The sequence below is a fragment of the Microtus pennsylvanicus genome, chromosome 9 (assembly GCF_037038515.1).
Source record: "Microtus pennsylvanicus isolate mMicPen1 chromosome 9, mMicPen1.hap1, whole genome shotgun sequence".
In the NCBI taxonomy this organism is placed as follows: Eukaryota; Metazoa; Chordata; class Mammalia; order Rodentia; family Cricetidae; genus Microtus; species Microtus pennsylvanicus.
The window spans coordinates 14034747-14057549 of record NC_134587.1 but is presented as its reverse complement, the minus strand read 5'-3'; the positions used below and the strand labels follow the sequence as shown (position 1 = coordinate 14057549).

General features: G+C 45.9%; 1 protein-coding gene across 2 annotated transcripts in view; it reads right to left on the bottom strand.

Annotated features, from left to right (window-relative positions):
- The window catches only part of Stk39 (serine/threonine kinase 39), a 249030-nt gene that overhangs the window by 140446 nt on the left and 85781 nt on the right, over positions 1 to 22803 (bottom strand). For both annotated transcript variants that reach the window (XM_075984980.1, XM_075984979.1), the window contains exons 6-8: positions 7093 to 7202; positions 6769 to 6870; positions 4323 to 4456 (exon numbers count right to left, since the gene is read on the bottom strand). In XM_075984980.1, coding sequence (XP_075841095.1) covers positions 4323 to 4456; positions 6769 to 6870; positions 7093 to 7202 — 346 coding nt within the window. The remainder of the gene's footprint in view (positions 1 to 4322; positions 4457 to 6768; positions 6871 to 7092; positions 7203 to 22803) is intronic.

Here is a 22803-nt window from a genome sequence, read left to right as displayed (position 1 = left end):
AAATGTTAAACCCACGTGGATAGAAGGTTGTAGAATGCTGGACCGACCTTGAGAAATGGGACTGGAAAAATTCTTTCCCTTTATGAGAAAGGTCATTTCTATGGCAACAACAACAACAAAAAAAGCATATTGCAGAAAAAAACCTTTTCTCCCCACTCTACTCCACCCTTATCCTCCATCCCTTCATCACAAAGAAGCCATAAGGTAAGGGGGGAAAATGGCTTTAAAAGCCCACGTTCTTTTTTATGATTTTGTTTTGTTTCCTTTGGGGAGCTTGTTTTTGTCTTTAATAGGCACAACTGTTCAGTTTCAAGGCACTCTAATTCGATACAGAAAACAGTTGAACAGTATTACAGGGTCCGTTTATACTGAAGTCAGCTCAAGTATTCCCAGCTTTGGGGTAAAAACCCAAGTGTGCTAAGCTACCTCCATAGGAAAGTAGGGGAAGGGGAACTGGGAGAAATGAGGAAGACGAACGGAAGTACGAGACAAGCAGAGGTGCCAGGCGCCCTTCTGAACTCAGGTTTGCATGCCTGGCTACTTATCCGTTGCCATTTTCTCCAACAGAAACTACAACGCTATGCCTACTGTGCAGCCGCAGACCCTGCCTGTCTTTAGCTGAGTCCTGCTGGAGCAGGGGATCTTCCCCGCCACCTCTCACAAGGCTGCCAACCACCACCCAGCCATGTAACAGGTAGTATCAATAGCAACGCTGTTTCCCAAGAAGTGCTACAGTGCTACCAGCAGCCAGAACAGTCTAGGCTATGAACACGACTGATACTGAAATCCTTAAAAACGATGCAGTGTTCTGCAAGTACCAACATTCTCAGAAGAAAAACCTCTCAATGGAGTCATCGGATACATATGGATGGGCCAAAGTCCGCTGAGACCCAAAATGGATCTCAAAGGATTCAGGACGAGTATTATACAGTCTAAAGAGCTCTAACTACATGCTTTAATAAATTCTAACCGCTTCCTGACCTCAGGCAGAACTCCTTTGCGCAGCCCTCCCTCCCTCGGCACAGTGGCAGTGCAGTCTAACTCACGGCTGGCGCATTCATCTATGCAACACCCACCCTCTTAGTGCTCAGTGGATGCTGGCTCTTTTTATAGGTTGCCGTCATTGGGGAATGTGTAATCTATAAGATCAAGGCTCATTTTATTAGGAAATAGCAAAGCCCTCTGCTATGTAAATACAAGCAACCCTGCCTGAGCTAATGCAAAAAAAACCTCCCCGAGGCATGGGCTCTGACACCTCAGGTCCATGTCACACGAGGAAAGCAGAGTCCAGCACGTGAGCACAGGACTCAATCTATGTCCTGGTTATTCTGCTGCTGTGCTTGTCACTGGTTGCTCAAGTCTCTTAGCAGCACTAGGGCTTTGGTGCCTACTAACCGCACTAAGATCACAGAGAGATGAGCTACATGCAGATAGCACATATTCACAAAGATGACCAAAGTTTGCCTTCAACGCCTCAACCCACTCGGATCTGGTTTCTCTTTCTGAAATTCTCTTCAGAGGATTTCAATCACCTCCAAATGGCAAACTCCCGTGAGTCTCCAGATATAGAGATGAGGACACAAGTCCTTCTAAAACTCTGAATTTGTTGTGTAAGTCAACCAAAATATACGGGGTAATAGTACTAAAAATATTAAATAGCTATAGCATTAGCATGCTGTGATGAGCATGTAAAACTCACAGCGACTCTCCCCGCCAGGGTGGAGGCAATGGTGAATGGCTCTCTATTGGCCGAGCTCTGAAGCCAGCCCCAGGCACTCTGCTACCTGCCCTGGCGCCATTTCACTGCAGCCTCAGAGCAATCCTCTGAAATGGGGCTGCTAGACACATTACAGAGACAAGGAAATTAAGTCCTGAGAATCAGGCTAACTTAGAGCTAGGAATCCAATCCAGTATTGAAAAAGAGCAGAAAGAGAAAGGAAAGAAATGAAGTAACGGAAATGGCGGAAAGTCTTAAACAGCATGAACAGAGCAGAAGGGCAGGTGGGATTAAAATCACTCTCAACAGTCATGGCTTGGGAAGTCTGTCGTGTGCAGAGAAGCTATTTGTATATTGCATACTGAACGTGTTTTTAATTCCATGTTCTAGAAAGGTAAATTCAACAATATACTTTTTCCTCTCTTCGCAATTCATGAGCTTTTCTGTGTTTTTGCTCCTCCCAAACTCCTCACATACTATCTTCAATGCCCGTGTCTCTTCGTTGGAAGAAAGAGCCGCTGGGGAAGTGGATGCGGCACTATTCGTCTCTAACCCGTCTACTAGAGAAGGGTTGTACAGTTATAGAGAATCACGCACAAGGCCTTCAGCGACTCACACACGCTGAGCAGCACAGAGCGAGTGCCCTGAGGGAAAGGCTTCATGCAGGGATGGATACACAAGCCTGGGGCTGCCCTTATCCAGACCCGTCTCTCCACCTCCTCCCTCCACTGCTGGCTCACAGACACACACAGAGGAAATCAGTATCTGAACTCAACAGTGAATAGAACCTGAAAAAGACCTTAAGTTTATTAAGAAACAAAAATGGTCTGTTAAATACACTGCACATAAATCTAAATTATTTTGAGCAAATTGCAAACTGTCACGAATAGCACTACCACTCTACCCTAAGGAACTGTTTTTTTTTTCTGAGTCGTGTGCCATTACTCAGTACAGCCACTAGGTGGCTCTCAACTCGTTCTAGAATCCCGAAAGTTGTCAGTCAAGTCCCAGAAACACAGAGACAACTCCCACCAGGTGTGGAAGTTCTACCAGTGCTCTGCGGTGACAAATTTTGCCTTGTGGCAAGGACGCCAAATGCAAGGGAAGGATAAGCAGATGCAGAAGGCTGAAACTAACACCTAAGAGCCTTCCCAGCAAGAGGAGGGTGGAGAGGTAACCCCCGGGAAAGGTCAAGCAACAGATGGAGGAAAATAATCCCTATAAACCAAACATCAGCACAAGTGAAATGTCAAGCACAAACCGTCTGTGGGGATCATTTGCAAGAAATAATTTAAAGATTTGCCACAGCAAATAATCACAAACTATCACAGCAACTGTGCTAAAGAAGCCAAAGAAGCACGGCCTAACTGTCAGTGATACTATGTAACTTTAATCCCAGCACTCAGGAGGCAGAGGCAGGCGGATCTCTGTGAGTTCGAGACCAGCCTGGTCTACAAGAGCTAGTTCCAGGACAGGCTCCAAAACCACAGAGAAACCCTGTCTCGAAAAACCAAAAAAAAAAAAAAAAAACAGTTAAGAAGCTCAGTAAGCTGTTCAAAGAATTCACGACATAGAATACACCAATGCCTTCTAACAACAGGGATCCATCCCCGGATGGGAGACCGCTGAAAAAATAGTTATTATTATTTTTCTTTGAGCTAAGTAGAAAATCAGAGGCTTGGGTGACCTCTGATGATAGAGAGAGGACTTTCCAGGTCTGTTGGGGAAGTGGCACGTGCAACTATGTCTCTGTAAGGAGCAAGGCTTGCCTGTGACACACAACTACTTGTCTGTAATGAGCAAGGCTTGTCTGTGACACACAACTACTTGTCTGTAATGAGCAAGGCTTGTCTGTGACACACAACTACTTGTCTGTAATGAGCAAGGCTTGTCTGTGACACACAACTACTTGTCTGTAATGAGCAAGGCTTGTCTGTGATACACAACTACTTGTCTGTAATGAGCAAGGCTTGTCTGTGACACACAACTACTTGTCTGTGATTTGCATCACTGCAATTGCACTTTAAGTGACTCTGGGTTCCACTCTTGGAGCCAGAGGTATTTCGAAGTCCCAGGATTAAAAAGGAAGAAAGAGATTCAAAGAGTTGTATCAGTACAGGGCAGTAAGGTAAGAACACGAAGGAAACATTTGCTTCCGTTGGCGTGATTAATCTTTCTAGGTAAGCTTTTTTCCTTGCTGATAATCTTTTAAACAGCCCACACAACTTGTTCTGCAGCTAAAAGGAAGCTCATGCAAAATTCACTACCTTGGCCTGGTTCAGACTGGAGCCAGCCGGATGTTCCCCTCGTGAGAGGTCAGCACAACCTAAGAGTGCTGGGAACTAGCCCAGCTGTCCTCCCCACCAGCAAGGCCTTCTGAGCTGTGCTTGGCTCCCTTTCCTTTGGTGACAGTGCCTACAGCTCGCGGGCAAGAGCAATTCTTGCTCCTCTTCTCCCTTGTTCTACTCTGGCTTCTCTCTCCAGGGACTCTGTCTTCCTCTGACAACAACCAGGGGCCAAGGCAAGGTAACCTTTTCACATCCACAAGCACAGTTTCGTCAGGATTCAAAGGGGGTCCTTAGGTCCCGAACTGGGTCCCACATACCTTTTGGAAGGATCTTTCTGAAGACACAGTGAAAGCAACTTTCGGAAGGACTTGCCGTATTTTTTCATCATTTCTTTATCCTCTACTCCGGTTTCCAAAGTGGGCGGGTCATTTTGCAAAGTCAACATTAGCACCTGCAGCCAAAAGAAAGGTGGAGAAGGTCTCTGTTGGATATGAGCGGCAATGGAATTTTTAGTTTTTTCTTTCACAAAAGGATCAAAGTCCTTCTTTGACTGGGGTACCAACATGCTTTTCCCGTAATTAATGCTCCTAAACTTGAGTCCTGAAAGGATCCATTTGTCTTTGCAAATCTGTCCACACCCTCCTGAAGCTTGGTGATTCTCATGGGCAGGACTTAGGAAATTTGCTCTGTGTGTTAAGAATGGTCTCTCAAAGCCACAGGGAAAGAATTTTCTGGGAAGTGGCTCTCACGGGACCTCCGGGAACACTTGCTGCAGAGCAGGCTGGTTGGGAAAGAGTGGTAGTCGGGAGAGAAAAGGACATTCAAGTGTGCAAACCATTCATAAGTACAGAACCCGCTGTACTCAGGGCTCCTGCAACACATTAGCCACCCTAAAAATAAAACCGCACCATCCCGGGAGGTAACATGATTTTCTCTTAAAGAGAAAACAAAATGAGAAAACTGCCAAAGGGGCCTGGTAAAAATTGAAAGAATGAGAGACTGACGGTCACGATGTAATTCTGAGTTACAAAAAAGTTACAATCATATCAAAAGCCTGTGCTACATGGCAGGGGACAAAACAAGCCACGGTTTCGAGTCAAAAGGAAATAATTCAACTCTCTCATGCCAAGGGGATTATTTACGGCCAAAGCAGGCAGGGTGAGTGCAGAGCACGCTAGTGCCCTACAGAATGAATAAACCCCCTTAGTGCACAGACCAGCCCTCATTTATGAGTGCAGAGCATGCTAGTGCCCTACAGAATGAATAAACCCCCTTAGTGCACAGACCAGCCCTCATTTATGAGTGCAGAGCACGCTAGTGCCCTACAGAATGAATAAACCCTCTTAGTACACAGACCAGCCCTCATTTATGCAGATTCTATACATGTCAAAACTCCTTTCAGACATGTGAATAGATGAACGATAAACGTCATTGCTATCTATGGAGGACGACAGCCAAGAGGAGAATGTGGGTTACTGTGAACTCCGGAAAAAAGGCCTGCTGGACTTCAGGCTGGGATTAACAAGGGCCTCTTAGATTCAGGTGGAAAAAATAAGTGGAGACAGGGAGATGGAGAGACACAAATAGTAAAAAATAAAAATTAAAAAATGGATAAAAGACAAAGTTCTCTGAGTTTCTCTAGTATTCTTTCCATAAAATCCCTTCTATGGCTGAAACTTCAGTTTCAAACTTTCTGTTAAAAATGACCACAGAGATGAAGAGATGTGCATGTATGCATTAAGTATATCATTGGCATCTTTACTCTATGAAACATTTCTACAGAAACAGAACAGGGCAGGGGTTTAGCTCAGCAGCACTGTCTGCTCAGAAGAACTGAAGTCCTGGGCACAATCGACAAAAATAATTTAAAAGGAAAAATCAGAAATTAACATCACTAAAACATCAGCAGAGATTATTAGTGGCTGGTGAAGTCGTGGGTGACTATTCTTCCTTGCTATTCTTATTTGTACTTCCAAGTTTTCTCCAATAAGAAAGTACATTTGGGAGGCAGGGGATGGAAAATAACCAGGTGTCAAACCCAAACCTTACATTTCCTAAGCATGTGCTCTACCCCTAAGCTCTCCTTTGCCCACTGTCTCAGCCAGCATCATCAGGGAACCTTATTGTCATCCTATTCTAATCCTTTTAAACTTTCCAAAAATTAAAATATGAAAAATAAAAGAAGCATAGACTAGAGCTTTGGTAAAAAATGTCTTCGTCCTTTCTGGCGAACAATTAATTGCAGCCTCAAAAGAAAACCTGGTGGAGAGGATTAAAAATGCTGTGACCATTTCAGAGGTTGAGCAAATAGAAGAACAACAAAAACTTGAAAATAGTCCCCAAAGTATATGTTGCTTCCAAACACTGTGACTCATTCATCTCCGATGAGGCACAACAACACACGCTGTGAGCAGGCTGAAAATGGTATAGACTGTCTTTATTTAAGGAGAAAGAGAAAAGCAGCCTGTGATCCATCTGCAAATATCACAGCCCTCTGATACATTCTCAGCTTCTGCCGGGAGACCTGAGACTGTCCCGCTCTTTCGGAGGCAGAGCCGTGAATCTGCCCAGCTCTGCACGGAGTCACAAAGCAGGGCACTGTGCTACCTCTGCTAATTCGGGGCATGAGAACATGAGTCAGCCTTCCATTTGGCTGCCTTCCTCCGCTAACTCCCACAAGTCTAAGAGGAAAATAAGCATGTTCAGGAGAACCAGAGCACCCATCGGAGTTCCAACCCGACCAGTCACCCCGGCAGCCATTACTTTCATTGGAGGGTATTTGTGGTAGGGCGCTGCTCCGGTTGCCAACTCAATGGCAGTTATCCCAAAGCTCCACATGTCGGCCTTGAAGTCGTAGCCTCTCACCTGAGGGAAAAGATAAAGGACATTCACAAGGACGTCGCAGGCAGGCTCGTCACACGTCACTACAATCAAGGTGCAGGATACAGTCTACTGTCATGATTGAAATGTCACAGCCACAGTACATCCGACTGTGCTATGTTGCTCATTAGATATACACTATGCAGATATATCAATGTGATGTATTACATTACAACGACAATCAAGGAAGGTAACATTTTTTTTTACCTGCTCCATGACTTCAGGGGCCATCCAACATGGGGTACCAACAAATGTTTTTCTGACTTTATTCCGTGTCACGTCACCACCCGTTGCTAAGAATGCACTTACCCCAAAATCTGGAAAGAGAAAAAGAATTCATTATTTTATGCTCTGCCTGGTTTATAAATTCGGATCGCAACCCCACCTCCCCCTGGGGGGCTTTAGGATGGTGACAAATAGCTGCGAACACAGTCGTGGATCTTTCTCAGAAGTAAGCCAGCAGTAACGTTTTCCACTAGAAAGGTACCAAAAGTCACTATTATTTTTTAAAAAAATACCATACCATTGAAAGCATAAACATATTTCATCCAAAGCCCTGAATACAAAACGTCTTGGCTTTTGTCTAATTTTTTTTCTTAACCACTAACCAGAATACAACTTAAGCAAATAAGAGGAGAATGCAGTGTAGTTATTTTTATACTTTTGTTGTGATTTTCTAGCCCATTTAATTATAAGTTACCAATGTTTTAAAAGTTAGGTTTTTAAAGAAAAAAAGGGGGGGAGGGGAATCCATTCCATATCGCCATGTCCTAGACTAACAGTATATAGTAATATCTTGGCCAAAATCCTAAAAGCAAAGCCACAGACCAGGTACACAAATCCCACAGCAGGCCTGGAGTTGTCCTTCTGCCACCACCACACAAAGGAAAGTCTGAGTTGGCAAAGACCAGGTTTCTCAAAGTTTGCTTCCAGGATGGTTTTCATTGAGCGCATATTGAATGGTACGTGGAATTCAACTAATCTCTTACTTTATTTCATTTATTATTGCGTGTGTACATGAACGCATGTGTCTGTGACGTTCATGTATGTATATGCACGTGAGTGTATCAATGTAGGCATGATGTACTTGTGGAGGTCAGAGGACGATCTTCCGAGTTGGTTCTCTCCTTGTACCATATTGAAGAGTCTCTTGCTGTTTCTGCAGTGCTGCATGCTACAGCCTAGCCAACTCACCAACTTGCCCACATTTTTCCACCTCCCACCTCGCCACTGGAGCACTGGACTCCCTGGTGCCCTCTATAGTATCGAGCTCCTCTACATGAGTTCAGGGTATCAAGCTCAGATCCTTCAGTCTTGTGTGGTCAGCACTTTTACCCACTGAGCCATCTCACTGGCCAAAAACATAATCCTCTTCCTAATACTCATTTTATGTTAGAAATTTGGTGTGTAAGATTAATTTGCTTTACTGTACATGCATATAGACGAATAATTTCTGTAGTGGACAGTGAACAGTTGCTGCTTATTAATGCAAGCATCCTCATCTATATTTTTGCATATAGAGTGAGAGTAGCTTATAAGTTAAAAAACCAACTACTCCAGACTACAGTATTTTTTGGTAATAGCCACATCAAGTGTCCCTGGAGAGTGAAGTGGTGGACGCAAAGGTTAGGTGCAGCGATATGTGCTTTTAACCCCAACATTTGGGAGGCAGAGGCCACCCAGGGCTACACAGCTAGTCCAAGGCCAGCCAGGACTACATATTAAGGACCTAGTCTGAGAACCAAGGGAGGTAGCCAACACACAGCACAATGTGTGATTCTATGTAGGATGGCTGTTACAAACAGCCCTGATATAATTCTCTTTCGCTGGACCCCTTGGTTGACTGTTAGCATCCAAGAAATTACAAGGAACGTCCTCAAGCACAAACCTACACTGAGAGCATGTGGAGGTTTGCTTTAGATCGGCACAGGTGTGATTTAGTAGCCCTGGAACCAGTCCCATAGTTGGGAATATATGCTGACTTTATTTACAGTTAGACTTATTCAGTTCCCAACAGGACACTGGTTACAAGTAAACAAAAGGAAAATGGGAAGACGGCGTCTCTGCTCCAGCTGCTACTTGCATGTTAATACTGAACAAAAGTTTTATTTTAAAGTGCCACACAATTTAATTTGCATGCATGGATCCGACTCTACAATTCCTGAGTTGACTGCACTGCAGTAGCTCCCGGAGGAGGCAGGGAGCTGTCAAATGCCTACTACCCATGGCTGCAGGATGTGACTATCCTCACGCTTTTAAAAACATACATCTTAACTTAATTTGTACTTCCCAAATGAAGTTCAAAAAAGAAATCAACACTCTATGTTGATTAACATGATACTGCAATATGATAACACTAAATAAATATATATTGTCTATAAATAATGATGTGGATAAAGGCTGCTTTGAGGAAAAATTCAGCTCTCACACTGAAGGCATTTAAAGACAGTAAACTATAGCTATTACTTTTCGGCTCCTCAAAATTCTACCTGCTTACAAGATACACAAAAAGCTGGGGAATAGCTGAGAAAGATACATGGTAGCAACTAAACACCGGCAGTGCCTCCTCCATCGTCCCCCATGAGCTACATGAGTCACACACTTATTCACAGCCTCGGCTCAGAACACCTACTTTAAAGTCAAGAACAGATGGCTAGATGTCTTTAGAGCTCAAAAAATTCCAGAAGCAGAAAACACCGATGCTAACATCCACTCACCACCACAACTGCAGAATAGCTACATTTTGCTTCTATGTACGGCTAATCTGTACACAGAACATTTATCTGTTCTGAGGAACAGAGCCTTTGGCAAAAGTACATAGTGTACTCATACAAACAGGAAAACCAGTATACTCTGTTCTGTTTAGACAGTATACATGTGATGGTGTGTACAATGGGGGTGGGGCAGTGCTGGAGGGACGGGGGGGGGGGGGGAGGGACCCAAGAAAGTGAAAAGCCAGGTTGTCCTAGGGGCAAGAACTCAGACCAGACACTCTTGGGTCAGAAATCACATACATCTTTCTGTAAACAAAGCATCAAACACTACACACGAATTCAGCCAGCCCACCTTTATGCCTCTGCAGGGTATGGGTAAAAGTGACTGTAAGGAAAAAGGCAGAACAAATTGTCATCTTAGTAACGAGACACTCCAATATCTTTTGAATCCATTCGCTCCTTTCTTTCCCCCACAGCCAAGGCCCTCCGTTTAATCCACCATTACTTCTTGCTAAGAGTCCATAGCAGCCTCCTGAATCCCCATCTCCTGCTCTCCATCCCCCACCCAAGACCCAGGCTCAAGCAAAGAAAGAGGCTTCCCTATGCCACAGGTCCAAGGCCTCCTGAAAAGCGTAAGAGACCCTTTGACGTCAAACCCCTTTAGCCTAATCTGTAACTACCAAACCCTTCCTCTCCTGCACCATCGCACCACCGCTCACTGCTCCCAGAGCCAACCAGAACCTCCTGGCTCCTGATCTCAGCAGCTTCTAGCATTTCCAGTGCTGCCTCTCCATATGATGCTTGCTGCCCACATACAGGGTTCCCTCCACAGACCGCTCTACTGCAGGCAGAAATAGCAAAGGGCAGTCTATGAGTCCTTGGTGACAGAGGCATCCCTAGCATCTTGGTCCTTGGCAATTCCTTTGATCAAGCCTGCCTATTCTGTCAAGTGTCATTTGTGTTACTTCGAGCATCATCCAAGATGGATAAAGAAACGAAAAGGCCTTGAAGAGAATCCGTAGCTATCTGACTTTGAGAATATCACGCACTACGAGACACAGAAGGTAGATGTCACGGTATGCAAGACTAGCTCCTCAGCGTGTGATGCAGAGGCTTCCTGGTCCTCTATTTTCTTACCAGGTTTTTCATTGGGACTAGTTTTCTGTCGTTTTCATTTTAAAACTATATCCTACTGCCCCTCCCTGTATATTAGTTTTCCTTAGGGTAACTGACAACTTACTGTGCTCACCTTTTCACAAATAACGTTAAGTGGGCCATGGGGGCGGGGTAGCGCTGCATCCTTCAGTAGCAGACATGAAACATGAGTGAGAAAGATGTGCTTATGGATAGGAAGGTATCACCATCCCAGGAGGATAAGGCATGAAATAATACGCAACAGCAGCACCTGTGAAACCAAAGGTTACTATGTCTCCGTGGGAGAACATGCGAGCTGTAACTGTCACCATGGACAACAAATGGGCCCTGGACCTGGCCTTGCACGCGAGGTGAGGAGCTGGACAAGGAAGCTAATGGGAAACCAATCCCAGACAAAGGCACAGCACGGGCAAAGCACTAGCTGGGAGCCAAGACGAAAAACTGTCTGACAGCTCCAAGGGTGGAAAACTCAAGTATTTACCAGGGTCTCGAGAAAACTGAAAGGAGGGCAGGTCCTGAGAGCCACAATCCCTGAGATGAAGGACGCTTGGTGCTCAGCTTTGGGGCTAGGACGGCTGAGCCCTACAGGGAGTCCTGGCCGCACTCTCAGCGACCTCCCACCCAGGTCTTAAGCCAGCTTCTGCCACTCAGCAGGAGGAGAGAGGAAACAGACCTGCAGCTGCTCAGTTCCCAGCTTCCCGGAGAAAACAAACATCAGCGTCTTTAAGCAGAGGCTTCTCTGTTGTGTTTTATTATTGGCAACAAATGCACATTTTAGAAAAGAAAGAAAAAACAATGGGAAGAGCAGTCTGGTCTTTCTGATGTAGCCTGCAAAACTACTCTGCCAGCTATACTGCGACAGTGTCTAAAATCCACACTATGGTGTGATAGACTCCTTGCAATCCCACAGCCCAGGGAATCAGCTGACCACCTAGTGAAGGTCTAGGAGGGGTCCTGGGAGCCCCTGGTGACCAGAGGCCACTCCAAACATTCCTCTTCTCTCTGTCTAAGTTTAGAAAAGCATGTGCCAGGTCAAAGGCCAGGGATGTATGATCAGGATGAACAGTGAGCTGTCCGGAAACCTGGTGGAGGCAGGAAAACAGCTTCTAATGGTGGCAATGGAGGGTTTCTCTGAAAAAGAATTTGAAAGCTTTTCTTCACCTTGCTTGAAAAACAAAATCTCAGGCCCAAATTTAGACTCATACTCTGGTATTCCTGTGTAGATTTGGCTTACCGCTGCCAAATATAAGGACAAAAGAGACCTGCCTGTGTTTGGTTAGAGAAAACCAGAATTAACATTTGTTGGTTCAGAGCTTTCTTAGATTATTCACAATGTATAAGACAAACATTAAACTTTCAGTGTCCTGGAGATGCTAGCTGAAGGGAGGGAGGTGTCCCCACAGCCTTGAAGGAGGACAGTTCTTGAGAGGCCTTAGCTACCAGTGTCTTTGTTACCCGAGGCCAGGGTTTTGTAAAGCCAAAAAGCTGAGTGACAAGGTTGAAGGGTTCAAGTGCAGTGTCTGGGCATCAGGGGAGGCAACTTGCAGGTGGTCCAGTTAGCAATGGGGAACAAGGGGGATGCCTCTAGAGAAGAAATACTGAAAAGCTCCATGCAAAGTTGCTCAGGCAGCAGGGCAGGCGGTAGCTGTAACCCCGCAGTGCAATCAACAGGACGGCTCCGTGAAAGGAAACTATGACAGTTAGTGGACACTAACAAAGAGGAGGAAGGAATGAAAAGATTCAAGACTTGCCAACAAACACAGTGGCAGAGGGTCTGAATAAAATCATAGTCCTTCTGAAAGAGAGCTACTTGGCCCCGACAAAATTCAAAATGGAATATGGTAGGGATTAATATTTTGCGTGTCTTTAACAATTATTTTTAATTTTATTTATTTATTATGTACATAATATTCCACCTGAACGTATGTCTGAGGTCCAGAAGAAAGCACCAGATCTCATCATAGATGGTTGTGAGCCACCATGTGGTTGCTGGGAATTGAACTCAGAACCTCTGGAAAAGCAGCCAGTGCTTTTAACCTCTGAACCATTTCTCCAGCCCCTATGCTGTGTGTATTAAACTTTTCCACAATGAAGATCAAGTTGTGATTCAATAACTTGAAAAACATAGTTTGAGGCTCTCTTGTCAATACTAAATATTAAAATCATATCAGCAAAAACAATCTCTTTATAATTTAATTTGAATCCTGGGGGGAGGAGGTGTTGATTGATTGGTTGGCTGGTTAGGGTCCCCCACCCCGCTTCTCCCAAACTCTACATGAGAGCTTGAACTTAAACATACTTCTAAATACCTAGTAACCTCCTCAATCCCACAAGTATCAGGCTTCCCTGAGCCCCATAGGTTCCTTAAAATGACAGTCCTCCAACAAGTATTTAAAGGACATTGAGGCTTAATTTATTACTATGCAAACTACATAGCAATTGATATAAACAAATGCTAAATTTCCTCAGTTCTGTTAGGTGCCAACTATAGAATGTTTTTTTAAAAAAAAAAAACATAGCTTACGTTTCTTGAGCTATTTATACCAGAGTTCATGGCAGTGTATCCTGGGGTGTTTGTCAGTACTGAGGGATCCCATTGCTACTCCGTACCCGATAGGATAAAAGCACTGGGCCGAGACACCATGGGCTTGCAGAGCTGTGCTTCAGACACACTTGACCTTCCGGGGAGACCAGATGTGAGGAAATACTCCAAAGCGTGACCTTTGCATAAGCCAGAAACCATGACTGAAAGCAGCACATGAGACTTTGCTGCCCTTTATCCCCAGTTCTTGGAGACGGAAGAAAAAGCAAGACAGGGAGAGCCATAGCTTCCACAATTACAGCGTCTTTTTGAAGTGCGGTCCGGCTGACTTATCACACGAAGACTATTCTTCCTAAAGTCTGATTCCGGCCAACCCCCTCCCCGACCAGTGCCCCACACTTGGCACTGAAGATCGAGGAAGCGCCTCCCAGGCCAGAAGTCAGCATGTCTGTGGAACTACCTGGCTTCCTGTATTACTGCTTCCCAATGTCAGCTTACCCAGTTGTCAGAAAAGCCAGCCAAGTTCCATTAGCTTCTTTACCTGAACAAGTAACCATTTCTGTGTTACTTTTATAATGAGTGATTAAACCTGGTCTTTGTCCACCAGCTTATTTTTGCTTATCAATTAAATCACAACAACTTCTCTCTTTCCTGGAGCCTTGCCATCATCAAAATGTCATCAGGCCTCGGGGCACTGACAGCCAAGTCAAAGTGGAAACCCAAAGGCCACAGCCTCCTTCCTGTCAGCTGGAAAACCTGCAGCTGAAGAACAGAGGAGAGTTTGGGACAGCTTCCTCGAAGGAGGTAGAAGGGACACTTTTAGTGTCTAAGTGAGTAGCATACCTCTGGGTTCCAGAAACCTGCTCAGCAGAAGGCAGCACCGCTCACTCGGGGCCAGGAGCAGAACTCAAGGCTAAGGGAATAGAGCCAAGATGTGGCAAGACCTGGGACAGCAGCCACCTATACTTACAGGGCTGGTTTCCTTCTAGAAAGGAAACCCCCCATTCTTAGGACAATTTCCCCTCTATTGTGACAATGGCTTTTCAGCATGCCCACTCCACGAGCCTATCTGACTGGGGAGTTTAGAATATACTAGATTCTTGACACCACTCATCCTGCGGCACACACTGCTGAGCGACCACCCTACCACAACCTGGACTGTTTGCATGCATCTAAGTAGATCGAAAGCAACAAATGATGGGTTTCTCTGTGCCAGTGACCGGCCTGAGCCTGTTAGACCCAAGGGGAGATTTGAGGGGAGTGTACTGCAAATTCTGGTGGGAAAGTCTGCACCTAAACAGACTCCTTCGCTTTTGAAACTCCTCTTCCTTTGCAAGACGCAATGCAGGGAGTTAACAGCAGCCCAGGAAGATGGGTAAATTCCAGCACACAGCAGACACAGAGAGGAAACAGGAAAGTGTCACGACCTTCATGATGCCCTGCAGCAACTGTGAAATGGTGTGCCCAAGATTCCTGGCTATGGGAGAGAGTCAAATGCATTCAATACTTAACCTCCCACTACACGACAGTTCTATGGTTTGCACCCAGAGACTTAACTCTTACAGTCTACTGTCTTCCTCCAACCCAACCACATGCCGTGGTGTACTTACTGACTGCCAAGGGTTAACCATTACATCCAAGACCAAAGTTGTTTCAATTCCCCAAAGGATTTGGTAAAAATCAGCAAGAAAATAGTTTTAGTACGGTGCAATTTTTGCTTATACAACAGCTCCAATATTAGTACAGATTTTAATGCCAGGGGCATAAATCAAAACGAGTAATTGCAGAAGTGTCTCAAGAGGGATGAAGCAAGACCAAAAGCAAAGTCGAACTTCTGGCTGCTCTTTGGAGCAATAATTCCACAACCTTGACCAGTACGATGCATTTCTAGGAAACAGAAAAAAAATTCTAGTCTTGACCCTCAGAGTGCAGTCCACAAGCTGAAATGAGCAACGTCAGTGAGCATCTCAGAGAAGCAGGGAAGCAGGTCCTGCTCTACAGCAAGATGCTCAACTCTGACTCAATGCACACCCAAGTTGAACTTTGCTAACCAATCACTGTTCTGAACATCGTCAAGGCACAGCAGCTCCACAGCCAATCACTGTGCTGGACATCCTCACTGCACAGCAGCTCCACAGCCAATCACTGTGCTGGACATCCTCACTGCACAGCAGCTCCACAGCCAATCACTGTGCTGGACATCCTCACTGCACAGCAGCTCCACAGCCAATCACTGTGCTGGACATCCTTACGGCACAGCAGCTCCACAGCCAATCACTGTGCTGGACATCCTCACTGCACAGCAGCTCCACAACCAATCACTGTGCTGGACAGCCTCACTGCACAGCAGCTCCACAGCCAATCACTGTGCTGGACATCCTCACTGCACAGCAACTCCACAGCCAATCACTGTGCTGGACAGCCTCACTGCACAGCAGCTCCACAGCCAATCACTGTGCTGGACATCCTCAAGGCACAGCAGCTCCACAGCTTCCCTTGTTCACCTCGTAGATGAAGAGAATCACAGTCACAAGAAGAGCATCTGGGGGAAAGTATGTATGGACATATGTACGTATGTTGTTGTGTGGTAATTCCATGGGTGATACAAATACAAATGACATGCGGCAGTGAACTGCCTGATTCGGTGACTCTCTACTGTGGCCAGTGTCCTGAAGGTCAAGCAGCCAAGCACGCTCAGCCCTCGCCAAGATTCAGAATCTTGTAAGGACACACGGTCAGCCCTCAACAGAATCTTTTTAACCACACTCCTATTAACTGTCCATCCTTGGCAACTGCTCCAGAGAGAGGCTGTGGTACAAGGTGAGGAACTGTGGTGACTGTATTTTAGGTGCAGAACGTTACAGCCCTGATCATCTCTCTCCCACTCAGGAAGAGTGAAATTCTCATCTTATCAAAGCAATAACCGTGAACGCACCCATCTTTTTAGTAAGCCGATAAGCATGTTAGCAACTGGCCTACAGTCAGTTATCAGATGCTTACATCCCTACCGCCTGCCCTGCTCCAGAGAGACTGGTAGCCCATGGGGTTTGGGGAGACACCAGACTCTTCTAACAACCTCACTCAGTGCTGTCCTTGCACCTTTGAGGCCCACCAGGCTCCGGTCTTTCGTTTTCTTTCTTCCTTCTTCCATTAATGGTGCTCACTGGCCTGATCTTGCTTGACTGGCTGAGTCCCCCCCCCCCCCCATCCACAGTATGGTGTGTGAGGTCAGCATAGTCTAAAAACAAGATCCTGTGGAATTTCCTGAGTCTGGGCCCTGGAGAGTCCCTTGTCAGCTGCTCAGGACAAATGCATGTTCCCTACCGATGAATGTGAGAGAGACCGTCCTGACTGTCTTGAAACATCAGACAATGGCAAGCTTTACACCGTTTTCTAACAACAAATTAAGATGACATCTCTCTCTTCGCTAAAGGAAGATTTTCACATTTTAAAAATAAAGGAAGTAAGAGACAAACCTACAGGTACTTAGGGTATCATTGGCGTTGATTCTCAACATTGCTATCAGTCAACCAGTTCCCCTCAAGTGTAGCTAAAAAACTGGTGTCCTAGGCCGGCTACGCTGACAGTCCAAGCAGGAGTCAGGTTTTTCCAGTCCAACAATACACTAAGCAATGGTCAACCTCTATTAACTATGACACTTACTGTGAACGAAGGAAAACCAAGTGTCCCAGAGAACAGAAGGGCTAATTTAAAGAAACTGACAGTGATAAGCACAGACAGAAACTACGCTTAATCCATCCTCCAGGCCCGAAATGACCCTCTGATTTTCACACTTTAGAACAGGAGCGGGGATGTCTTTGGTGATTGGAGTTAATGAGGAGCCACTCCAACAGTCTGACACCAGATAGGTCCTTGGATATCATGCTGTCGACCCTCTAGCTGAAGTGACTGATCCCTGGAGCAGCTGAACTGTCAGAAAGTAGAGTTCAATTTCCTGGGGGGGGGGTCATAGGAGGGCTCGATGGCCTCCACTGCAAGGGCAGTCTGAGGAGATCTGAGAGCAGTCTGCTTGTGCCTTCCACACGGGAGTCCATAACTGCTCGGCAGCCCCCAGATTCCCTCACCTGTGAAGCCCACGCTGAGAGGCTGTCAGCCCCCGCTCAAAGGTAAATACATCATACACGTATCATCCCCACAGCCGGAGTCACACTTCTCAAGTCACCAGGGTCCTCAGCTGGCCGTATCCAAAAGGACAGGCATATGCATCTTAGATCAAATATTAATACTTCTAAATTTCCCATGCAACATTTATTCACCTGCAGGTGATCTTTTCCCGGGGAAATCTCCACTGAACTGGCTCTATTATCAGAAGCGTCTACGAAACCACAACAGCCTGTCGGTACACTTGAAAGAGACAGCCCCCATGGGAGACGATGAGAATAGCTCCAGTTGCCACAAGTATTCAAAGAAACAACTGACATCATTTCCGCAAAGTTCTAGGAAGGATTAGCTGAGGATAACGGAATATTCAAGGAATCTGCAGGATCTCAAATCTGCAAGAAGGAAAATTTCACATTGAAAACAATTAACTAGTAGACTAGGCTATGCTGCTCAGTGTTTTTAATCTTTATTTGCTACGTATCAAGCGCCCAGTACCACTAGCCATGGAGTCCAGCTGGGCTTGAGGTTCAGTGCAAAACCTGTCTCAAAATAGTAAGATGGGAAGATATTAGGGAAGACACACGACACTGACCACCTGCCTCCCTCCGTGAGGTCACGCATGGGCAAGCACAACCACACAAACTCATGTGCGCACACATGCATAAATCACACCAAAAAATTAACAAGTCAGAGGGCAACTGAGGAAGATATTTAAGGTTGGCCTCTAGCCTCCCCTCACATGCACAGGAAAACACCTGCCTGTAACGTGAACACCACACATATAACATACGTACATATAGCGTCATATGTACTATCGTGTGTCCTGCCTATTTAACTTTCACTGCATGCTTGATGACAACTATACTTCCATGGCTTGCCACTCTCTCGGTTCAGAGGATTGTGTGTAAATGCTTGATTAATATATGTCAACTACTTACTGAAGATACCTTAAACCCAAGCATCTAATGTTCACGTTTTGCCAAGGGGAGAACAGACTGTAACAAACGAGAAACTGGAAAATAAAAAAATAAATAAATAATATGCGAATGGACTCAAGTTATTCTTTCAGTCTTGCCCTCCTGTTCAGATCTCCAGGGAACTTTTTGATAATATATGAAATCTAATGGTGAGAATTAAAACCCTAGAAAGAAGGAAAGAAGAGGAGGGGAAAGGGAGGAGGAAGGATGGGAGGGAAGGAGGGAGGGAAGACAGAAAGACGGCAGCAAGGGAGAGAGGGAAGGAGACCGAGTCCCATCTATCTCCCTGACGCTCAGCTCTGTAGCTCATTGGGCACAGCTGAGGAAGGACTCTGCAGCAGGGAAGAGCGGTTCTTTGGCACCGGGTTCGCCCAGTCAGCTTCCCTGAATTTCTGCCCAAGCCGAAGCTAGCAGCGGCTAAGAGCGGAGGTTGCCAACAGTCTCTCCCAGGTGACGACTCTTCCCGGCAGTGCACAGGTGGACTGAAAAGCCCAATTTCCAGAACCGATCACATCCTTGGTTCCCAATAGACTTTTCATCAAATGTGACCATCTATCAAAATCCCCAATCAAGGAGTCACATTAACTTACTGTCCTTACTCGCTGAACCCAAAATGAAGAACTGGTCTGTGAGATTTTTCTCATAATTAATCAAATTCTAATACAATTAACACCATTTACATAATTATAAACTACCCCTGAATCTGAAAACAAGTGTTGTGGTTGACTACAAAGCAACCTACACTCATCAAATATTCTAATTCATCTCTGTATCTGTTTTCTAGGGAAAGAAGGTCTCTTTCTAAGGTCCCCTGTGTTCTCTGCTTCGCTTTCTCCGAGTTCATCAGCATTTACTCAACAGTCACCTGCAGCAGAGAATACCCAAAAATAGAGGTAAAACATTTTTTTTTAATTAAGAAACTATCTTTGGTGAGGTTCATTGTCCCATCAGCTACAATCCTTGTACTAAGGAGGCAGAAGCAAAATTATGAGTTCAAGGACAGCTGGGCAACAGATGAGAGCCTGTCTCTAAAACAAAAACCTGCTTTCGCTATAGAGGAAGATGCAGTTGTGTATGTGCCTAGATATTTTAAATGCTCTCACCCTCTGCCCTGGTGAGTTAATACAAAAGCTCTCATTCAGCTGACATATCAGCTATGCCTATACCTGAGCCCTCTTCCACAAACATCTCATTGACTTGCGTGAGACAAGACATCTAGCAGGTCTGCCAGTCAGATCCCATTCACCAAAACTTCCTGACGCCCTTCCTCCTGTCAGGTAAGCTCCGGTGAAGTAGGGGTAAACAACAGAGTGTCACCTTTAGGAGTTACCTGGTTTCGAGGGAAGATAAGGGACCCAATATCCATACAGAGCCATGGGCTAGACAGTCCACACTTCCTACCGGCTTAACCAAGTGAAGCTGGGTTAGTGAAGGGGAGGGTGAGGATGGGTTCCACAGAGAACAAATTCTAGAAATGGAGCTGTAGGGGAGACTGTGTTAGCAAAGTGAAGAGGACCCTAAAGAACAGCAGCCCGAGGGCAGACAGCAGCAGTAGAGAGGAGACGTGGTCACAGCAGTCCCTCCTCCACGCCTTCCTTAGGAGCTTTATTTATCCCACCGACAGACTTCAAACTGCGTGCCAGCAAGTGACACGGGCAGATACACACAACAGACTCTTCCCTCAGGTGAGAGTGGGGAAATCAACAGGGCAAACAAAAGGGGAACAGCAAAGGAACGGGGGCAGGAGGTCAGACAGAGTGCACGGAGCCTTGCCCTTTAACCACTTCCTTGTCATCTGGCAACACGCCAAATCAGTAAGGTTCCTGCCCCCACCCCAAGACACACACCAGGAACAGTTAGCTGTGTTCTCACTGAGCCCTAGTGTTTCATTGTCCAGGACTGTGCACACGACACAGTTATGACGCCAAAATGAGCAACACCAGGTCACACGGCTCCCAGGCAGAGTCCACCAGAGGTGCCATGGTATCAGCACATACCGCCAGCAGCTACCCAGTAAGACGCCATGGTTCCCTTCAGAGCGCGCCCATACTCATCAAAGGCTCCTGCCAGAGCAGAGCTTCCGTGTGACCCTCCTCAAGGCCTCTGTTTCCTAAACACAAGAAACACCTACTCAACTCCAGCCACTTCCATCCAAGTCCAAAGAAGACAGAAGGAACACAAACAGCCCAACAGACCTGGATCTCAAATCCCACACCCCTCCTCCTCTGTCTTCCTAAGACTGATGCTAATGTAGGGAACAGAAGTTCCCTGCAAGCTTCTCTGGAAGTCTGTGTCAGGGAGATTTCAGTACGCAAAACACAGGCAGGAGCTGGCCATGGGTTCAAGGATGAAAAGTACATAATCTCCCTTCCAGGAAACAGGGTATAAGGAAGTCATGTGATCTCAAGCCTTGCTGGCTAAATGGAGGCTGGTGTGAGTAACTTTCCAGTGTCCTGTGCTGCTTAGCTAAGGACCAGACTCAATTTCTCAGTTACAAAGTCTAGAGATGGGAAATAAGCCTTCACAGACATAAGCACAGTTGGAGCCCGTAACACAACTACAACAAACTTTCCACTAGGTAACTTAAGGGCAGAAGAAATCTGCTTCTCCCTGTTCAGACAGCTGGTCATCTAACATCAAGACACCAGCAGATTCCACCTGGTCTGACCCTGCTCTCTGGGAGATCCACGGGGCCTGCAGGAGGCGTCCTTGCACCATAGGAGGAAAAGCATCTCTTCACAGGCTCCTTTTAAAGTCACCTCTCTCCCCACATCACAAGAGCTCAGCCTGCATCACTCGCTACTCCTAGTGGCAATCAGATTCCCACAGGAGTGTATGGGGTCCCAGAGACATCGAGACCCCAGACTCCAAAACAGCAACTGCATGTGAACGTATAAGCATGACATCTATCATATATAATGTAGCACTATGCATCTAGGAAGGTCCCTGTAATTAATGTTTTAGGCTGGTGATGGTGGCACATGCCTTTTGATCCCAGCATGAGAGACCAAGGCAGCCCTGAGTTACACAGGCTCAGCCAGGACTCAGCAGCATCGCTCTGTCTCAGAAACAAAGACAAAGCAAAACAAAGAAATATATCCGATTTTGAAATCAACATTTTTACTGGCCACTGTTTAGAAGAATCTTACAATAAATAGAATTGTAGCTGACCACCCCAATGTGACCTGTTCACGATTCCTTCCTGTTTGCTCAAAATACTCTCTCATGAATTCTGGACAAACAGGCTTAGTGACTTGCCAGACCAGGCACTGAGCTTTCTGTGACAATATGAAAGAACGACAAATTAGTAAATAAATTCCATGCCGTGGGAAAAGCGTGACTTTCAACCAGCCATTCCTCTCTCTATCACATAGTAAGGCAAAAGCTATTTATTACACTCCCCAAGGAACCCAGCCCAGGTTTATTGTGAGGGAGGGAGTCACGCAGGGGTTTTTCAAGTCCAACGCGGAAGGTGGAAATCGTTTGATTTCATCCTGAGGGGGCGTTTCCATCCCTGGGTTGTAATCCTGACGTCACAGCTGACTTTTTTTTTTACCAATCTTTAGCGTGTGGTGTCACTTCTGGGCTTCATTCTACTCAAATGACACCAAGACGCCTCCTGTTCTCAAACCATGCCTGCATTTCCACATGCAGGAGCAAGGAGGAAGATGTGTGGCCTATGTCCTCTGACCCAAAGTGGATTTAGGCAGAGACTCAGCAAAGCTGCTGGTGGCTCCGTTTCAGTCGGAAACTGGAGTCATTTAAGCCTGAGTTAGTGGGTTCCTCCTGGAAAGCCCACAGGTGGGGAACTGACAAGCTCTAGAGCCAGGCAGCCAGACTCTGAAGCTGGGCTCCAGCACCTACCTTCTATTTGACCCAACTGCTTCACTTCTCATTCTGTGTATTTGTTTCTGGGCTGCACCAGGAACTATGAGGCCCCCGGAACTATGAGGTCCTTCCCCACGGTCTGAGGAAGTGCGTCCAGAGTACAGTTAGCGCCCCAAGAGTTGGCCTCTCACACAGGAAACACACAGAACGCATGGGTCATTCATCTTACACCCTAAGTCAGTGGATATTCCTGTGCTCCCCAACAATCTGCACCTCTGTGAGCAGAACTACACGTGGGAGCCTCTTCACCACACTTTTCAGGTATATCATAAAGCCAGGGTTTCCCATGACCCAGCCCCTATCCCCCACCCCACCCCGTCCCTGCCCCCGCCCCAGCCATCTTCCCTGGGGAAACAAAAGGTTCTGAAAAGGGGGGTTTACCTACATGATAGAATGAGTGTCTTCTTTACATAAAGGACATATAATGCATAATAAATTTGAAGAAATAAGTAAGAATTAAGCTCCTCTACCTAACTTTTCTTTACATAAAGGACATACAATACATAATAAATTTGAAGAA